This window comes from Alexandromys fortis, unplaced genomic scaffold, assembly GCF_014885135.2.
Source record: "Alexandromys fortis isolate MF-2015 unplaced genomic scaffold, M_Fortis_MF-2015_v1.1 scaffold_10, whole genome shotgun sequence".
Lineage (NCBI taxonomy): Eukaryota > Metazoa > Chordata > Mammalia > Rodentia > Cricetidae > Alexandromys > Alexandromys fortis.
In genome coordinates, this window is record NW_026067895.1 from 19,268,444 (window position 1) to 19,286,579 (window position 18,136).

Consider the following 18,136-nt stretch of genomic DNA (forward strand, 5'->3'; position numbering starts at 1 on the left):
TTACACATTTACAGTGTCTGTTTTCCTTTTGCCTTTGATTTCAGCGAACGCAGTTCATCTTGGCCTCACTTCCCACTCCCTCCACCTCCTTCCTGCATTCACCCATGTAGTTTCCTCCCCCTCCGGACAGAGAGTGGTGTGACTTGGTAAACAACCAATCAAACCAAACTTCTGGGTGAACAGCGGGCTTCAGTGTCTGTCCTGCAGAATCCCTTTCACCCCCTTCCCCATCAACACACATGCCTTCTGCTGCTCCATTCAAAGATGAGCAGTAAGAATTCAGAAGAGAGCAGCAATGATCACCCTTGCTATTTAAAAGTACGTTGAATAGCTCTATGTGACAGAGAAGAAAAGTATGCGATTAGACATCATTCACCCACATGGTTTAAGATCTATGGGAAGATGCTGAATGCTGCATACAGATTGAGTTTTACTCCCCCGCCCCCAAAATGCTCGTGAAAGCCTGAATACCAGTGTTACAAAATAAATAAATAAATAGAAATAAATAAGAATGGTGAGCATCACTAAAGGAAATTTGAACACCTATAACCCAGTGCTTTCTCGAAGCGACTTTAAGTCTATCTCCTCTACCCTCTGGCAAACAAAAGCTGGATCTTAGAGCTGGTTGCTCTTCCGGTAGGCAGTGCTTCGAAAACACCTCTGAACAGCTCCTGTCGAGAGTCTCCTTCCTTAGAACGTAGCTATGCGAGAGGTTTTGTAGCCATTCTCTTTGAGGCTGTCAAATATTGCTTTGGTTCCATTCTGCCAGTGCAGGACCAGGTCCATGGGGGTCTTCCCAGCCTACACAGAAGAAAGAAAACTTTGACTTCCAGGTGGGAGGTGCCCGTCAGTCCACACCCTCTGTATCTGATGAGGCATATTATCAAAGTATCTGCTTTTTGCTGTGAGTGATGTACTGTTTATTCTAACTGTCCTGTCACTGATTTTCATGTTGTTTCTATTGACTTTTCCTCTCACCATCCCCAGAACTAACCCAGGTATTGGTAAAAATCCCTGGTCCTTAGGCACTAAGGTAACAAAGAGCCTCAAGTCATTGTGAAATTCAAAAATGTATGCAGGTATTTCTAGGACCTTGCAGAAGGGATCTGAGGAGGCATTATTTGAAAACCTATGGTAAGTATACTACCACCAAGCCATAGGTAACCATCCAGTTGCTGACCGGCTGTTGACTGCTCTGTAGGTTTTTTACAACTCAGAATTTTCACCAGGTTTCTTATAAAATTTACTTTCTTTGAAATTGGTGTTAGAGACATGTAAAGAAATTTTTTTTTCAGTCCCGAATTTGACCTCCCTTATGCACATGTCTCAAGATATTCACACATATTAAAACCACAGCACTTTGCAATTCTTCTCTTTAGAAATGAGAAATCCTAAGTATTTCTATCTGTATTGGGAAGTACTCTTGATCCCAGAGGTTGTAGACTGGCTGCTTTGATATGCTAATCAACACAGAGAGTTGATTTTGCTCAGGTCAGGAAAGAGAGGAAGGGAGAGAATCAAGAGATTTTTTTTTTTAATGTAAATTTGTGAGTTACAAAAACAAGTAAAGACAAAGAAAGATTTCCAATTCTACAGTGCCTCGAGGTACTGGATTGGAGAAGGGCCACCATCAAGAAACCCCAGAGCCTAGTCGTCACCCACTGATGTCATTCATATGCCCTAGTGACAATATGCATTACCGTTCATTTCTGCTTATGGTCTTTCATTGCTTGTAATAAACAAATAAATAAGCCCCAACCTTCTGCATCTCTGAAGATTTCCTTGAATATATCTTAGGCTCATTTTTGAAGAGAGAACTATTGGGTGACATTAATCCCAGTACCTAGCAGGGGCCCCTAACTGCTAACATTCCCCAAGCCGAGCAGGCGCCACCTACCCACTCCTTTCTTCTCCTTATCAAGTCAGGTTCCCCCTCCACATAGCCCACGCTAGTCTTGAACCTAAGATCCTCCTCCACAGTGCTGGGATCAGTTTCCTTTTTAATTGTCCCTTCAGCCTCACAGTAACACAAGAAGAGGTGGTGGTCATTTGCCTCAAGAAGACCGTTCCTCTTTTAAACAATTCTTCAAAACTCTCAAGAGCATTTCTTTGGGAATATGTGACTATCCTCCTGATGTTCTCCTTTAACCTATGGTAGATGGTGCTTGTCTGGGAATTGTAGCCATGAGGGTAAGTTGACTACATTCCCCATGTACAGATGAAGTTAAATTAATACATATGTATACTTAGGTAGGAATTCTTGGGATCTAATGTAGGAAATTAATTCAAGACATATGCATATAAAGTGGAGAATGAATAGTAGTTACCTTTTTTAAAAAATCAGAAAAAGCATGGTGGCCCCTGGAAGAATGGCAACATTCTGCATTGTTGTAAGGAAAGAAGGACTATTTGGAATTCCCCCAGACTGCTTATTGATTAATTTCAGTCTCTGTGTTATTCAGAACTATTTCGAGAAAGACAGGTGTGTTTATTCCTACCTACTTCAGCCTCTATTCAGCCAGGAATGACCAAGGCAGGTTGGAATTATCCAATGTGGTTTTTATTTTATTTTTGTAAGATTAATTTATTTATGTATTTTATGTATAAATGCTCTCTCTGCATGTATACCTGCGAGCCAGAAAAGGGCATCGAATCCCATTACAGATGGTTGTGAGCCACCATGTGATTGCTAGGAATTGAACTCAGGTCCTCTGGAAGAGCAGACAGTGCTTGTGATCCCTGGGCCATCTCTCTGGCCCCACAATGTGTATTTTAAATGTAACAGTTTTGACCATCTTTTATTCAAGACTAACCTTTCAAAGAACTATTAGGTTCTAAGGTCAGAGCATATAGTTTCCCCTATATTTGACCCTGTGACCCAGGTCCTTGCCAAGTCACACCCTGTCCTTATGGAAACAGACACATGTGAACCCTCAGTGTATCTCAAAAGTTACTCCCATGAGAATTACACTTGCAAATACTTGAGAAATTCTGGAAAGTAGGACACCGAACAGTGGCACCCTTGCTTTGACTACTTACACAGTTCTTGACGTTGAGGTCCGCCCCGAAGGTCATCAAGAGCCGAATCATCTTATAACGATTCAACCTCACAGCATCGTGCAGTGGGGTATCTCCTTCCTAGAAGCAGGGTAAGCAGGCGGTAAGTGTGAAGCCAGGAAGTGGATCCTGCCAGGGTATCCTGGTTTTGCCCGAGGGATTTTCAATAAGGTGTCTCAGCTTTGTCGGTTACTCACTCTGTCCTTGGCGTTGAGATCCGCCTCGCAGGCGATGAGATGTTCCGCGCACTCGAAGTGACCAGTCCTCACTGCCACGTGCAGCGCTGTGCTGAGCAGCTAAACAGTTAGAAAACGGAGGAAGGCGTGAGAACAGACACTGCCGAGGCCCCGAGGCACCTGAAAAGGGTGTGTGTGTGTGTGTGTGTGTGTGTGTGTGTGTGTGTGTGTGTGTGTGTGACTAGGAGAGGGACCTCCGTGGCAGGCAGGGAGCAAGAAGCCTAAGGCAGGGAAATACCTTGTCTCGGGCACTGATTTTGGCACCTTTGTTCAACAACAGTTTCAGGACATCCAGGTTTCCTCCACGGCATGCCCAGTGGATGGCTGTGGATTCAAGCTATTTGGGAAAGAAAAATACAAGACAAGAACAGTGTGAAGCAGAATTTTGTTAGGAGCGGGAGTTGGTCTTTGGTTTCAAAGGTCCCAGAGAATATGGGCCACTGATAGCTCTGGGCATTCTTGGTCTTGAGAGGCACTTCTGAGGTTCTTCTAAATAGCTCAGCTAAACTGTGTGGGAGTGGCTGGATTTGTGTGCGTTTTAATAAGTCTGATCATATTCCAGAATATCTTCATCTGGATCGAACACCTCATCCCAGGTCCCTGTCTTTCTTTGGCCATTTCCTGCTGGCTCTGCTGTGTTTACACCAGCACAACCTAGGGACCTCAGCTGTCAATCACTGTGGTCACTGCATGCCGCACTTAGAAGAGACTGCCACCTCTCTGCTTTGTTTGGTACGTCTCTGGACTTCCAGGTTCCGAACGTGGGCGTCTCTTCATCCAAACTTTATTATTATTAGTTTCTTAAGACTTTTCAATATTTTCAATATTTTTCCCTTTGATTTAATTCAGGGTAGGTTCTTCGGAATTTTTTTTTATTATTATTCCTTTTCCGAGCTGCATATAAATAAGTGAAGCATTTCCCAGTTCAATCTTCAGGGTATAAAATGGATTGTCTACTGGTCTTTATGGCAGCCACAGCAGCTGGCTGTTAGGGTCTGAATAGCAGCCACTTTCCTTAGCTGTGATTCATTTAGCATGCAGCCTGACTCCAAACCTCATCGGTGGCCATTGGCATCCATCATATAAAGTACACAGCTAGGAAATTCGCATGCATTGCTAGCAGCCGAGGGGCCAGGAGCAGGCTGCACTGTCTGAAGCAAGGAGTGGGGTGCTGAAAGGCCAGGAATGCTACTGACTTGATAATGACCCAAACTCTCTGGTGAGATTGTTGAATTCTGCCCGACAACTTTCACTTCCTCTTCTTCTCTGCAACACTCCTCTCCTTTTCAGGCCCTCTGGAAAATACTTTCCACGTGACCCAGCCCCACTGCCCCGCGTCCCTTTGTATGGAGAAGTGAGCTCCTGACTAGTTTTCTCAGATCAATTTTCAGTCCAATCAGGCCAGTTTTTCATTGTACGTTTTCCCCGAGCTTTCAGGCGGCCTGCTTGCTTTGGCTCATTTCCAAACAAAGAAATATATTTACCATATCACGGAATTCAATCTGGGCCCCGGCCTCCATTAGCTTCTCCACAATTGCCAAGTGTCCCTCTAAGCACGCTCTATGGAGAGCCGTCCGTTTATACTGTCGAAGATTAAAACAAGAGATAGTGGTGCATATTAAAATGCGCATAATCCTTTAAGAGCTATGAAGCTTGGCCTATGATGACCTAAGTGATAGAAAGGCCATGATTTTTTTTTTTTTTAATGAATCAGAATACCAAAGATCCTGAAATTGCAGGATTAATCATCTGGCAGCTAGAACCTGAGCTTCCTGGCCTAGACCCTTCCTAAGTGTTGAAGGCCAAGGCAAAGGGATGTGGACTTCAAACCTCAAAAGCCATCTCCATGGTGAAATGTCACCTTTTGTATTTGCACATGCCAAGTACGGCAGACGGTTTTCTCCCATCCAGAATCGGTGCTAGATCAAATATCGAAAACCATTAAGTTAATTTTTAAAAGAAAGGAAACTCAGCCTTGGTATGAACTGTCCTCTCAGTTCATCAAAGATGCAATACAAAGTCACGATTTCTGACAAGTTGGCTTTGGATTAACGAGTCATTCGGCTAACAGAATGAGACCGTGCTTACAGATAAACTGAGGCGAAGATAACGCACGGGAGCTGCTCCAAATCTGGCCGCGATGGAGCTAAACTAGGAATTCCACCTCCCGCTTCTAATGCTGAGCTATCTGGGTCTAAACAATGATGCTGCTAATAATATCTTTCTTCCGGAGAAACTTTCTGGCCTTGCCTTTATGGAAGTCTCTCCAAAGGATCCAAGTTAAAGACGAGCTTTCTTCATATAAATCAGACAGAATTATGTGAGAACGGGAAAATCTCCATGCAATCCATCATGCTAATCTAGTGTTTGGGGGTTGTGGGGTGGGGGAGAACAAAACATTCATTTTTAGGCTCCTGGCAGATGTAGCAACAGCTGGAGAAACTTTTAAGTGGAAGGCATCACAGACTGCCTTAGCCAGCCTGCAGCGGAAGGCATTGAAGACTGCATTTGACAGCCTGCAGGAAGGCATGAGCCCTACCTCATCGCAGACATCAGGGCTGTTCTTGTCTGACAGGAATTTCTCTACGACGGGCAGTTTGTTCTCCAGTGCAGCTTTCAGAAACCTCGGCACATCCACAGGTTCAGTCTAAAGAGAGGAAGGAGGAGGGAGAGGAGGGGGGGGTGGAGAGAGAGCAGGGCAAGGAAGAGGAGGGTGGTAAAGAAGTGGAGAGGAAAGTGGATGGGAACAAAGAAGAGAGACAGAGATTGAGGAGAAAGGAGAAGAAAAGAGAAAGAGCCACGGGTTTTGCAGCTGTCTTCTCTCCACAGCACACATCCCTCCAGCCCACTTGGGTGCACAGTCCTGGAAACCAAACCATCCTTACAATAATTTCCGGTTCTGGCTCCTTCACAACTGGAACTTTAGTTTTCTTGTACTTTTTTCTTTTCTTCAGCTGAACGATTATTTCGAGGTCTTCCAAGTTCTCAAGCTTTGACCTTTGTTCTAGTTTTTTCTTTTTGAGCTTAAAAGGGGGGGGGGAGAAATCAGATGTTTAAAAGTCTGATGAGTTCTAACTATGGTGGTATAGGAACAGACTGAAGTTCTGAAGGAAGCGTGTGGATGCTTTGCTCAGAAAGGAAATGTAAACACTTTTAAGTAAATGTCTGACTTCAGTGATTTTTTTTTCATTAATGTATCTGGGGTTTAATTTTAATCTAAGTCATATTTACTTCCTTTGCTTGTAGAACTAGCCCTTGACTAATTGGATGGAGGCACAATGAAGTCTCTCAGTGATCATTTTGTAATTAGTACTATAAGTCCCAGATTTCTAAAGAAGATGTGTTCTCACTCTCAAAAACTAACGTATGCTTTACCTAGGAAGGAAAATACATGCTAAGTGCTCAAATATTGATGCTGTTTTCTCTTAAGTGACCCCGACTACTCAGAGAATCAGAACAGAGGTCACTGCCAACTAGTGCGCTTCTTATTATGTTAGTAAGCAATAAAATATCAATAAAAACGTCAACAAAAACAAATGCCAGTAAATACAGCAAACTTATTCTGACAATAATCCATGGCAACTATGTTACCAAAATGAAGAAATGTGTCCCACTGGGGCTTCCCTAATTATGACTATCTTTCTGTCTTTTGATCAAAACATGGCCATAGCACATAAAATCATTGATTCAGAATCCAGAGGTCATGGTCTCATCTAAGAATCACTTCCAAGAATATTGCTTCTTTACATCTTTGTGGGTTCAAATTCAGCGAAGAAACATCTTTAGAAGGGTTTGTTTTCCTTCTCTCCTTATCCCAGTCTCCCTCTGCTGGATTCCACGGGAGATCCTCACCTCTGCCTCTCGCTGTTTCTCACGTTTCCGTTGTTCCTCCTCCAGGTTCACGCGGTGGACTGGAAGTGTCTTCAAATCCTCTTGTTTCTCCAAAGCAACGGCAGCTTCATATTCTCCATCTCTGAAATCCCCAGGAAGGAATTCCCCTGCGGCCCCATTGCTATTCTTCTTCCCCGTCACCTATATGTGAGGAAGATGATGAAGTCAGTGCCGATGCTACCCATCCTAGGGTCACTCTCCACAAAGGATGTTCTTGGACATCCTCCATCCCTCCTCCCTGATGAGCACCACGCTCAGGCAGTGTACTGTCGGAGGCATAACTACAGATCTCCCAGGATGACCTGCTCTCTCAAGAGCAAGACAAGGTGTACATCAGGTTGGCACACATAAAATTACTTTTAGCCACGCAACCTGCTTTCTCTTAGGGAATTCACCAACATGCCCCACTTACTTTTCAATTCTTTCATTTCAGTCTTGAGTTATTCAGTGTCCAGACATTTATTTTTGCCATAAAACTTGTACCCCAAGGCATGATAACCACAGTATTGCATATCACAGTAAGGAGACCCAAGGAGAAGACAATAAACGAGAAATATGCAGAAAATACATAGCTGTCAGCCCTGAGTTTTTCCACTTGTTTCCTGGTGCAAACAAACTCTGTTCCGTACTTGACATTTGCGGACTTCCCTTACAGTAAATTATGCCCCAAAAAGAAAGGGCTTCTGAGCTTTCGCATAAAAGCCAAGACGAACCAGGTTTGGTCAGGTGACAAAGATGTCTTACATACCAGCTCCTCTACTCGCAGCACCATCATGCTGGCAGCGATGAGTCTGGATGTGTCTCTGTCTCGTGGATGGACCCCTGGAGTTGTCCTGACGGAGCCCCTCTACACCAGCTGGTTATATAGCTAGGGCTGGGTGAGATAATCTTCCAACCTGGGAAGTCAAGTATCACCCCTCCCCCCACCGATGGCCAGCTCAGAGGCAGGTGAATTCTCATTCCAGACTCAGTGTCTGGGAAGCCCAAGAGGGAGATGACAAGCTGGCCACAGCGTATACGAATCAGGAGGAAATGTGAGAGGGCCATTCCTTTGGCAGTGACCGCACGGCTTAGCAATGCGAGTCATCCCACTTATCGGGAAGCCAGGGACAGCTGTCTGTTAATATTGCACCACATCGCGGCTCTTTTTCCGTCTTTGCCAGCTTTCACGGGACTGACCTATCGGAAAAATGCACGCGCTTGTGCATCACACCCACAGCAATATCTTTCTGATAACCGGACTTATCAGCACTCAAGTTGGGGGGGAAGTGTTGCTTCAGGACATCCTATTCCTGTGGATAAACAGCCCTGAGGGAAGGGAGCTGGGTCTTGGTGGCACAGGTCTATATCTGTTTGGAATTCTCTGGAGTGATGTCTGGGGCTAAAATGGCTCCATGACATGCCACCTTACCATCATTATAAGTAATTAAAAGCATTCGGTAATGCACTTTCGTTTTATGGCGTCACCGACCGTAATTAGTACATGGCATGCTTACTGTGTTCTAAAACCAAAGGCCAAGCAAGAGTGTTTCCCTCAAAATGGATCAGAGTGGTCCAGAGACAGATATGAGGCCAGTTCTTAGCAGAAGCACGACCTTGATGCTGTCATTGAGATTGAGTTTTCAAATGCTGTGGAGAAAGCTTGAGCAAGCCCGAGAAAAATGCAGATTCGAGGCTAGAGATTGGTGGGCTAAGGTTAGAGCATCCGCTTAGACGCATGAGGAGCAGTCAGGACGAGTACCCAGGACTGGAAAGGGTCCTCAGACCCCTCCTATGTTCAGGTGCTATAGTTCAGCTCCAAGGGCAATTTTGTCTTTCTGCATAAATATCAAGTATTCTATTTTCACACATCTGGGTCTATTTCTAATCACACTGGTAACATGCATATTATTTTAAAAGATCAATAACATAGAGATTATTGATCTCTTGAGCTCTTGCCGAGGGTTTATTTGATACATGATTTTCACACTTACTAATAGGCCTTGGAGATCCTTCTCTACCAGCACAAACAAATCTACCTGCTTATTTTAAGGAGCTAGATGACTTTTGCATTTGCAATGCATATCTTACTTGACTTCTACTTATGATCAGGGCGCTTTTTCACAGTGGTTGCCTTTATTTGCTGTAACTGAAGGCATTTTATAAAGCACACCAAATTTTATTGTTATTAATATTCTTTGACCTTAAACAACCTAAGTCAGCACTAAGAGGAGAGCCCCAAGGACTACAGCCAGATCCTGACTTGGAAGACATCTTGTTCCGCTGTTGTATTTATTATACTTGTTTCTTTGCCACCCCCTAATAGCCTCCTGCTCCCAGATCCTGCTCACCTTCCTTGGCTCAGATAAAGGCCCTGAATCCAAGTATCTTTACAGCCAAGAATGACTCATTGGAAAATGCCAAAGGGAAGGCAGGAAATCAAGCAAACAAACTTTAAGGTTGCCTCCTCTCGCCTGCCAACCAGGCATGGAACCATCCATATATGAACAACAGAAAAGTACTAGAGACATTTTCAACAGAGCTGTGGCATCCCCTGTCAAGAGATGGGCATAAGAACTGAAATGTTTCTACTCTGGGCTCTTGATAGGACTGTCTTGAGTGGACAGAGAGTTCCTGTTCAGAATACTGGAGGCCTCCTGACACTGAATAAGTGAAGGCTGGAGGTCTAATCTCAGAGGCCTTGACACAGTCTTCAAAAGAAATCCCAGACAAGCCCCCTAAGTGGTATGGTCTAGAAATGACTATACAGTCTAGGGTTCTTGGTTGGGTTTGTCTTCTCTGCCAGTTAAAGAATTAAAGGGCAGGAAAATTCTGCCAACATGCAGCGGTAGAGAATTCTTACAACAGACAAAATTAGCAGGAAAGACATTTATTGGGAGTGAGGAAACACACACATGCAACAGGCACACAGAGAAAAAGACCCTTTGTGAGCAAAGGGGAGATTTGGGAAGCCAAAAAAAATCCAGTCTCTCCTGGAGCCTCTGAAGAGTTTTTCTCCCCTAATTTAGGATTGGTCAGTTTTGAAGACAGGCAGGGTGGTTGGTTGGTCTGCCACTGTTGTGTGACATGTCCTGATCCAGCCGTGAACTTGATGAGTCAATCCATCAGCAGGGGACCCGCTGACCTGAGATTGAGGGAGATTGAGAGAGAAGCTGACCACCTTGGAAATTCTTCACCTTTCTGACCTAACCATGGCCCCTCTCCCTGCCTGTCTGCCCACCAGTGAGTCTGTCTGGCTCCTGGTCTCTCGGCCTGACAGTAGGCAATGTGTAAGAGTGAAGAGAACACCTCGCTGTCAGTTCTGCTGTTGATATAATCTCATCTCAGCTACACAGACACCAGGGTCAAGGAAGTCTAGTCAAGGGACAATGCGCCCATGTAAAATGTTTACCGGTGCCAAACGCAGACAATTCCGTTCCAACAGTTGACTTCAGCTACTTTCAGGATCTGACTGACTCTTAGCATTCACTAAGGGCCCAGGACTTCAAAGGAATAGACAAACGTTTGGTAAGCCATGGGGCTAAATAAATATTTAGCTGAACTCCAGTGAGATTCTTAAATTCATTTCCAGCCAAATCACATAGCTTGAATTCCCCTTTTTGTGTGCAATAAATTGCACCATTTCTCATGGTAATTGACAGGCAATCCTCTAGTCATAAAGAAAGTTGAAGGTAAATGCTTATGGCTGAGGACCCGGGAGGGTCGCACTGCATTATAATCCTTCAAATACTAAGGAACCCTAAAGAGTTCAGCTTCCCAGTTAGAGCCCCAGAGATGTAAGTTAACATTTCCTAGGGTGGGGGTTCTGAGGACTTGTGCATCTTAGAGGGTTCTGAAGTTTAAAAAAACAAACTAACACATGAAAACTTACACCCACGATTTCAGATAAACAAAATACAAATTTCTGCACTACGGAACAAATATTGGTGTTTAAGAAAACTTTCCGCCTGGTTCTACCTTCCACTCAATCTTGAGAATGTCACTCCAGGATATAGATCTACATACGCATGTGCTCTTTAAGTTGCACTAGACAGTCCAGCTGTCCTGATATTATTGGCCTCAGAATCTGATTATTAATGACTGTCTTTATGAAGTAAAAAGTTTCTACAGTTCAATAAGCCAATGCAATGATCCAAATCAGATCAAATCAAACCGAATTAGAAAAAGACCAGGCTTAATGGATACCAATGCTCCTGTATGGCTTCCCAGCCCCCCAGGGAGAAGATGTGAAAGGAAGATCAGAAAACCTCGTGTTTTTCCTCTGGAGGAGCTGTGGGAGTGGTCTGGAGCATCTCTGGCGAGGGGTCATCGTTTGGCGGGCTTTCTTGGGGGCAGAGTCTGAACTAAGGCAACTCCCAGGGGATGGAACTTCCACCTGAACATGAAGATCATGAGAAACAAGTTAATAAAATGAATTCCTTCTAGTCTGAGAATATACTTGGTAGTAGAGTTCTCACATGTCCAGTCCATCATGGTCCAGTCCCTAGGTCTGGCTCCCAGCACTAGGGGAGAGAGAGAGAGACAGAGACAGAGAGAGGAGAAATTAAAAGAAAATTATTCACAGACAGACATGGTGCTGGAGAGGCATCCGAGAGTTCTACATCTGGATCTGCAGAAATCAGGGAGAGACTGATACACTGGGTATGGATGGCTTGAATATCTGAGACCTCAAAGCCTGCCCCCAGTGGCACACTTTCTCCAACAAGGCCACACCTCCTAATAGCGTCACTCTCTATGGGCCTATGGGGGCCATTTTTATTCAAACCACCACAGGGTCTAAAGTTGAATGGAAACCTTGAAAATCACAGAATGAAAAAACAATAGAAATAAGTACCCAAAACTGCAAAACCATATATGCACTATATATACACACATATACATACATATATATGTGTATACATATACATATACACTACAACACTGATTCTCCAAAGTCTAAAAAAAAAAAAAAAAAAAAAAACATGGTTGTAAGGCTTTCACCAGCCCAGTGAGCAGCCAAGGCCAAATCTCTCAAATCTGAGTTTTTTAAAAGTCACACCTTCTATTGACATGAATTAAAATATCAATATCAAACTGGGAACCAAACCAAACCAACCATCGTGATTACTTTGAGTATATTTTTTTTCCGGGTTTACTAAACAGCCCAAAGATTGGAGAAAGCAAAGAAGAGGAGGAGGTGCAGAAGTCTCACTGTGAGGTTCATACTGGCCTTAAACTCACAATCCCCTGCCTCATTCTCTTGAGTGCTGGGATTACTGGTGAACCACCATATTGCAAATTAGATATTCTGATCAAACTTCTGCATTATTGTCTCTGCTCTGCCTCCCCAAAGCCCTTTCTTTTGTGATAAGGGTCAGAAAGGTTGCCTGTGACTTTCTAAAATTTATCTTTCCCCCCAAACAATAGGTTATTGTTTAGGCTTCTTCACTGATTTCCATAGTTTTAGAAGGGCAAAAATTCTAAAGAACCATCTTTCTCAGGCTGTGATAAGGATGACTTTACTATTACAACCTCAAGAAGATCAGTTAAAATATGATCACATAATTATTCCTCCTCAAGTTTTTGGAAGGCTAAATTTATTGTGGATGGTAGAGAATTGCTAATGAAGCAGGGCTGGTTTTTTATTATTATTATTATATTTTCAAAAGAAGTCCAATTGCCATAGCAACGCCCTGAAAAGATTCTGATGCAACTTTGGAATTACTTCATACCCAATTACATAGGACATCCGCTTGGGATGAGAGATAAACGCTTCTGTGACTGCAAACATAGGGAGAAAATCCATCTGAGCATTTTCCGCCATTTATTAAAGCAGGGGAAAACAGTTTCAAAATGCAATTTCTGGCTTCAAGAGAGATTGTGGCAAAAAAAAGAAAAAAGTGTCTTGGTACAGTTAGGAGTTTTCTAATAAAACAGAAACTGCTTCAGGTCATCTTCACCATGAATTCTTCTGCAACCAGGGGAGGCACTGGCAAGGCATTGTCTATCCTTAGGCCCTTTGGAATACCCAGGGCAGCCAGGGAGACACCAAGGGCTAAGACCTCTGGCTCATCAGAACTGTGTTGTGATGTAAGTTTCTGTGGCTCCCCTAAACCTTGGTAGTTATTCTGTTTGTCTTAGCTAACACCAGGGAAGAATATCACCATCAAGAGTATTTATCGTTTTCTACAATGATATCTGCTGCTCGAAGGTAAAAAAAAAAAAAAAAATTGAAAATTGCCAAGGAATCAGTATCAACTACCACGCTCCCTCCCTGAAGCAAGAGTCTTGCTTTCCCCATACACCGAGCTCTTACAGCAATCCTGGTACCCACTAGGCACTGAGTACTTAAGCTAAAAAGAAGAAGGTCCCTGCTTAGGTCACTGGAAGGTGCAAACCAGGGAGTAGCCAGTCTGCTCTTACAACTCCAGCAGTCACTTTCTCGGAGACTCCATGGAGACACAGCAATGCCCAGAACCAGGCTCCTCTGGGCGTTGTGCTTCCTGTGTGGCAGGCCAGCTGAGCAGATTAGGACAAAAGACACATCGGACCAGAAAGAGCTTCACCGTGACCTGTTTTCTTGTCCCTCGGTGGCACTAGGCATGTCATGGGGTGTATTCTGATGACAGTACAAGGACAGGGCACACTGACTCAGCCAACCGCTATATATTCAGGAGAAAAATTGACCATTAGCCCTCAGGGACCATGACATGCGTCATCCCTAGTTCGGACAGGAGAGCTGAGTTCTTTCTACATTTCATCCCACCAAAATGACATCTTAGTTTCTGTGCACCACGCGTGGGCAGTGTCCGAGGAGTCCGAAGAGAGCATTAGATCCCCCAAACTGGAGTTACTGGTGGCCTTGAGCCACCATGTAAATGCTGGAAACTAAACCCAGGCCCCCTGCGAGATCTATAAACAGTGTTCTCAGAAGAGCCCCCTCTCCAGCCTTAACTGTCAACGAAATGCCCAGGAATGAGGGTAATAGAGAGGGAGGCACCAGCGGAGGTAAGAGCTACACAACCAACCCTTTTCCTACAATTTATTTTTCTCCTGTGTACTCCCCTTCATCGGACAACCTCTCCTCACGTAGACCAGGGTGGCTTTGAGTTCACAGAGATCAGTCCGCCTCTGCTTACCAAGTGCTGGAATTAACTCTCTGGTGCCCCACCTCTAATCCTCCAGCTCAGCACATGGAGGGCTCACGCCACCTTTCCAGTCCCCTGGGAAGTGGAGCTGTCATTCATCCTCTGACAGAGACTGGATTCAGATGCTTCTAACGATACCCACCCACCCCAGCCACCACCCCAGGCTTGTCATTGTTCCTGTGACCCTAAAGTCAAGGTGACCCTGCCTCTCTCCTCAGTGAAGGAGTCTTCCTGAGCTTTCTAAACTCAATCCAAGAAAGGGAAGGGCCTGTTTGCGAACAGACTCTCCTGGTGGCAGGAGCAGAGCTTTTAGGGAGGAGGGAGCCTGAAGCCCCTTGGAAATTTCTGCTCTCCTCTGGAGACAAGGATCTTGGGTTTCACAAAGGAATTCACAGAGCCACTGGTGCCTCAGGGGCTGTGTCTGCTGGGGCCTAAGTGGAGCAACAGGGAGAGCCAAGCACCCACCCCTCTCAGCTGTGGCAGGCCGGGCTTGTTTATCAGGGATGAAAAAAATGTCCTCTCACTGAACAGGAATGCTTGGCGAGGAAACAGCCCCTGGACACAGATCAAATGGCTCCCAGAGGAGCCAGTTTGGGTTGGCAAGAGAGCAGAATCACCAACCTGGGCTAGTCACACTGGGCGGGGCAGGGTCGTTGGAGCTCTGGGAAAGGACAGCTGTCCTCTTTTCTAGGTAAATGACGTACGTCAACAGGAGGAGGAGGAGGTAAGAAACTAAAGGAAAGGATAGAAACCTTATGAGAAAAGGAAAAGAAAAGTTGTTTGATTCGTTTCCTTGCAGTACCTCTCAGCCCAACGCAGCACCTAGTTCTCTTCCAAACCTTGTCTGGGGACGCTGCCACGCATGAGGCAAGTCGCTCTGCTCGCTGGCATGCACACAGATAAGGTAGAGGAAAACGTGGTCCTTCCTTATTTGGTGGCCTTCAGAGCCACCAGGCTTCTGCCTCTCCACGCCAGCAGCAGAAGCCTGCGGTCTGGCTTAGCACTTCCTTATCTCGGAATTCCAAGGCCCACCACAGTCCTCCGGAAGTGCTTCAACCAATGGTCTGGCACTTGCCTCCTCTCCTGCTGACAAGCAGATTACATAGCTCACATGCCTTCTGCATACCAACCAGACCCCAGCTCTGAAAAGGAAGCAGCTTCACAAGCTGAAGGAGATGTGTTATTTTATATATATATATAGACATGGCTCAGCCCATGCACTGAGCCTAGACCCGTGGGAGAAATGCTTCCCACCCCAGGTGAGCTCCTCAATCACTGGAAGCTTACAAATGAGGAAATTAGCAGGTGCAGCCGCTAATTAAATACTCAAACTCATTCAGTTAGTGAATGTGGAGGGAGGAGCTACAATTCAAAGTCAAGTCGACTCCTACCTGTGCAAATATAATGGCAATCACTAATCAGAGAGCTTTGTCCAAGGCTGCCTTTGTTAACTTGAAGACAGGTTCCGTTAGGATATTGTATCTAAAGGTGCACTTGGGCTGGGCATCAGCATCACCATGGTTACAACCAAAATTCATCTGCAGTCTCCAACGATCCTGTTTCTGAGAATAAGTGAGGGAAGAAAATATTTACTGACTATACCAGTAAATACATGAGTATACTATACGAACAAAAGGGGCCAGGGAGATGGGCCCAGCACGTACAGGACTGGTTGCCCACTGACCTGGGTTTGATCCATAAAGAAGAGAACCAGCTGCATAAACCTGCCCTCTGACTTCCACACGAGTGCCATAGCAAATGTCCACAACACACACATGCACACGCACACACACTGACCTCCACATGAGTGCCATAGCAAATGTCCACAATACACACATGCACATACACACACACTGACTTCCACATGAGTGACATAGCATGTGTCCATAACACACACATGTACACACACACACACACTGACCTCCACATGAGTGCCACAGCAAATGTCCACAACACACACATACATACACACACATGCACACACACACGAAGGCACTGACCTCCACATGTATACAATAGCACAAATTCACATCATAAACCACACACACACACACAATAATGATAAGTAAAAATTTAAAATATATGAATTAAAGTAGAAGGAATATAAGATAGATCTATTCATAAATCTCTAAACATGAGTTAAATAAACCCCATAAGTAGCAGCTAACCTTCGGAACTCTACCTCTGGCTATAAACCTAAAATGACTAAAGATAGGATCTTGCAAAGATATTTGTGTTTTTTAACATTTATTTATTTTTAAATATTTATTTTATTATGGCATCTGCATGGGTGTTTTGCCTGTATGTATATATGTGTTTCACATTTGTGCCTGGTGCCAAAAAGTCCAAAAGAAGGTGTCCAACACCCCATGACTAATGCTGTGGGTCGCATGTGGGTGCTGGGAATCAAACTCTGGTCCTTCACAAGACCAGTCACCGTTCTTAACCAACGAGCCAACGAGCCAGCCCCTTAAACAGATATTTATGCACTCAAGTTTATAGCAGCCTGGGTTAACATGTGGAAGCATCCCAAGTAGTATTTACATACAATCAAATATCGTTTAGCCTCGGGAGAAAGATTATCCCAGCGAATGACAGGTACGAGTGAAACTTGACAACTTTGCTGAGCCAGGTTAAGTCCCAAAGACAAACCACTTTATTATCTCACTTATTTTCAGCACTTAGTTTAAAACAAAACCAAAGAGTCAGAAAGTAAAGTGTACTCAGAGGCTGGGGAAAAGAGAAGTAGGGAGTTGGAGTTTGGTTTTAAGCACGTGTCAGGAGCTGTGGAGGTGAATGGTGGTGAGTGTCACATGCTATGGCGTTTACACCACTGAACTGAACACTGACACAATTGTATGTGTAAATCGTATGTGTATCTTACCACCAAAATCAAGAAGAAGAATGAATGAAAAACAAATCATCTTAAAACCATCAAAAAAGATGCTCTTATTTACTGTAAAACAATGGAAACCCAAAGCTATGGTGCTTATGAGACACTGCTTATGCCAGAACAACACTGAGCTCAGGGTTGGTGGCTACGGCAGGGATTCCAGCATTCAGGAGGTGACGCAAGAGGCCATGGCACTTGAAATAAGCCCGGGTTACAGAGTGGGACTCTTTTCTAAAAAAAGGAAGAAAAAAAAAAGAGAAGAGCTGGAAGGAGATAGCGTATAAACACTGCTAAAATACATAGAAAGGATAATAATAGTATGAGGCAGAATAAAATTCAAAGCAAAAAGCAATACATAGAACAACAAGGAGAAGACACAACACTTAGTAGCCAGGCATACTAAGAATGAGTAAATATAGTAAAAAAAAGACCGCGTTAGCCCAATAGGAACTTGCTGTCTTCCCTTGGAAAAATCTGTCTCTGGTTTATTTTAAGCAGGAAGCTCAGGCCAGATTTCCAGATTGGAAAGTTCTGGAATATCATGGGGAGGAGTTATTTATGCTGTATGAGTATTTTACAGCAGCAAAGCACTCCAAAACTTGCAATAAATAGATCATGGAAGTCATATAGCATCATAAGGAAAGAGACAAAAATCCCAGAAGGATCTTGGGGTGTCCTTTTTTGAACTCTCCAATGCTCAAGGCATGGTGTGTGTGTGTGTGTGCGCATGTGTGTGTGTGTGTGCGCATGCGCATGCACGCACATGCACACAAGCATGCGTATGCCATAATTTTCCTCTAACAAACTCATTTCAGCATCAGAAAATGACAAGGCAATTGAACTTTAGGGGATTAATAGCTAGACAGTTTCAGGACTACAGGGCATTATTTCAGGGAAAGAATTCATACCAGAAAATTAAACCCTGTTCTAAC

The 18,136-nt window shown here is 44.2% G+C and overlaps 1 protein-coding gene across 3 annotated transcripts; it reads right to left on the bottom strand.

Moving 5' to 3' along the window:
• Ankrd1 (ankyrin repeat domain 1) lies at positions 1-15,304 on the bottom strand. Of its 3 annotated transcripts, none has more exons than XM_050160689.1 (10): positions 15,114-15,304; positions 11,432-11,559; positions 7,146-7,325; positions 6,179-6,316; positions 5,833-5,940; positions 4,778-4,876; positions 3,532-3,630; positions 3,255-3,353; positions 3,040-3,138; positions 1-801 (listed from the first exon to the last, which is right to left on the bottom strand). In XM_050160689.1, exons 2-10 carry the CDS (start codon positions 11,474-11,476, stop codon positions 691-693), a joined length of 978 nt encoding a protein of 325 aa, XP_050016646.1. In that variant the 5' UTR covers positions 11,477-11,559; positions 15,114-15,304; the 3' UTR covers positions 1-690. The 3 variants fall into 3 exon arrangements, with proteins under 3 accessions (XP_050016646.1, XP_050016654.1, XP_050016663.1); XM_050160697.1 differs by having other exon boundaries at positions 15,151-15,296; XM_050160706.1 differs by lacking the exons at positions 11,432-11,559; positions 15,114-15,304 and adding an exon at positions 7,933-8,617 and having other exon boundaries at positions 2-801.
• Positions 15,305-18,136: the final 2,832 nt, after the last annotated feature.

What these genes read in the sequence shown, in the direction of transcription:
- Ankrd1 (XM_050160689.1), bottom strand. Translation starts at nt 11,476, where the DNA reads ATGCTCCAGACCACTCCCACAGCTCCTCCAGAGGAAAAACACGAG. An exon ending in CTCCAGAGGAAAAACACGAG is followed by an intron (nt 7,326 to 11,431) that starts GTTTTCTGATCT and finishes CCTCACATATAG; the next exon opens with GTGACGGGGAAGAAGAATAG. An exon ending in ATCTCAACGCCAAGGACAGA is followed by an intron (nt 3,139 to 3,254) that starts GTGAGTAACCGA and finishes CCCTGCTTCTAG; the next exon opens with GAAGGAGATACCCCACTGCA.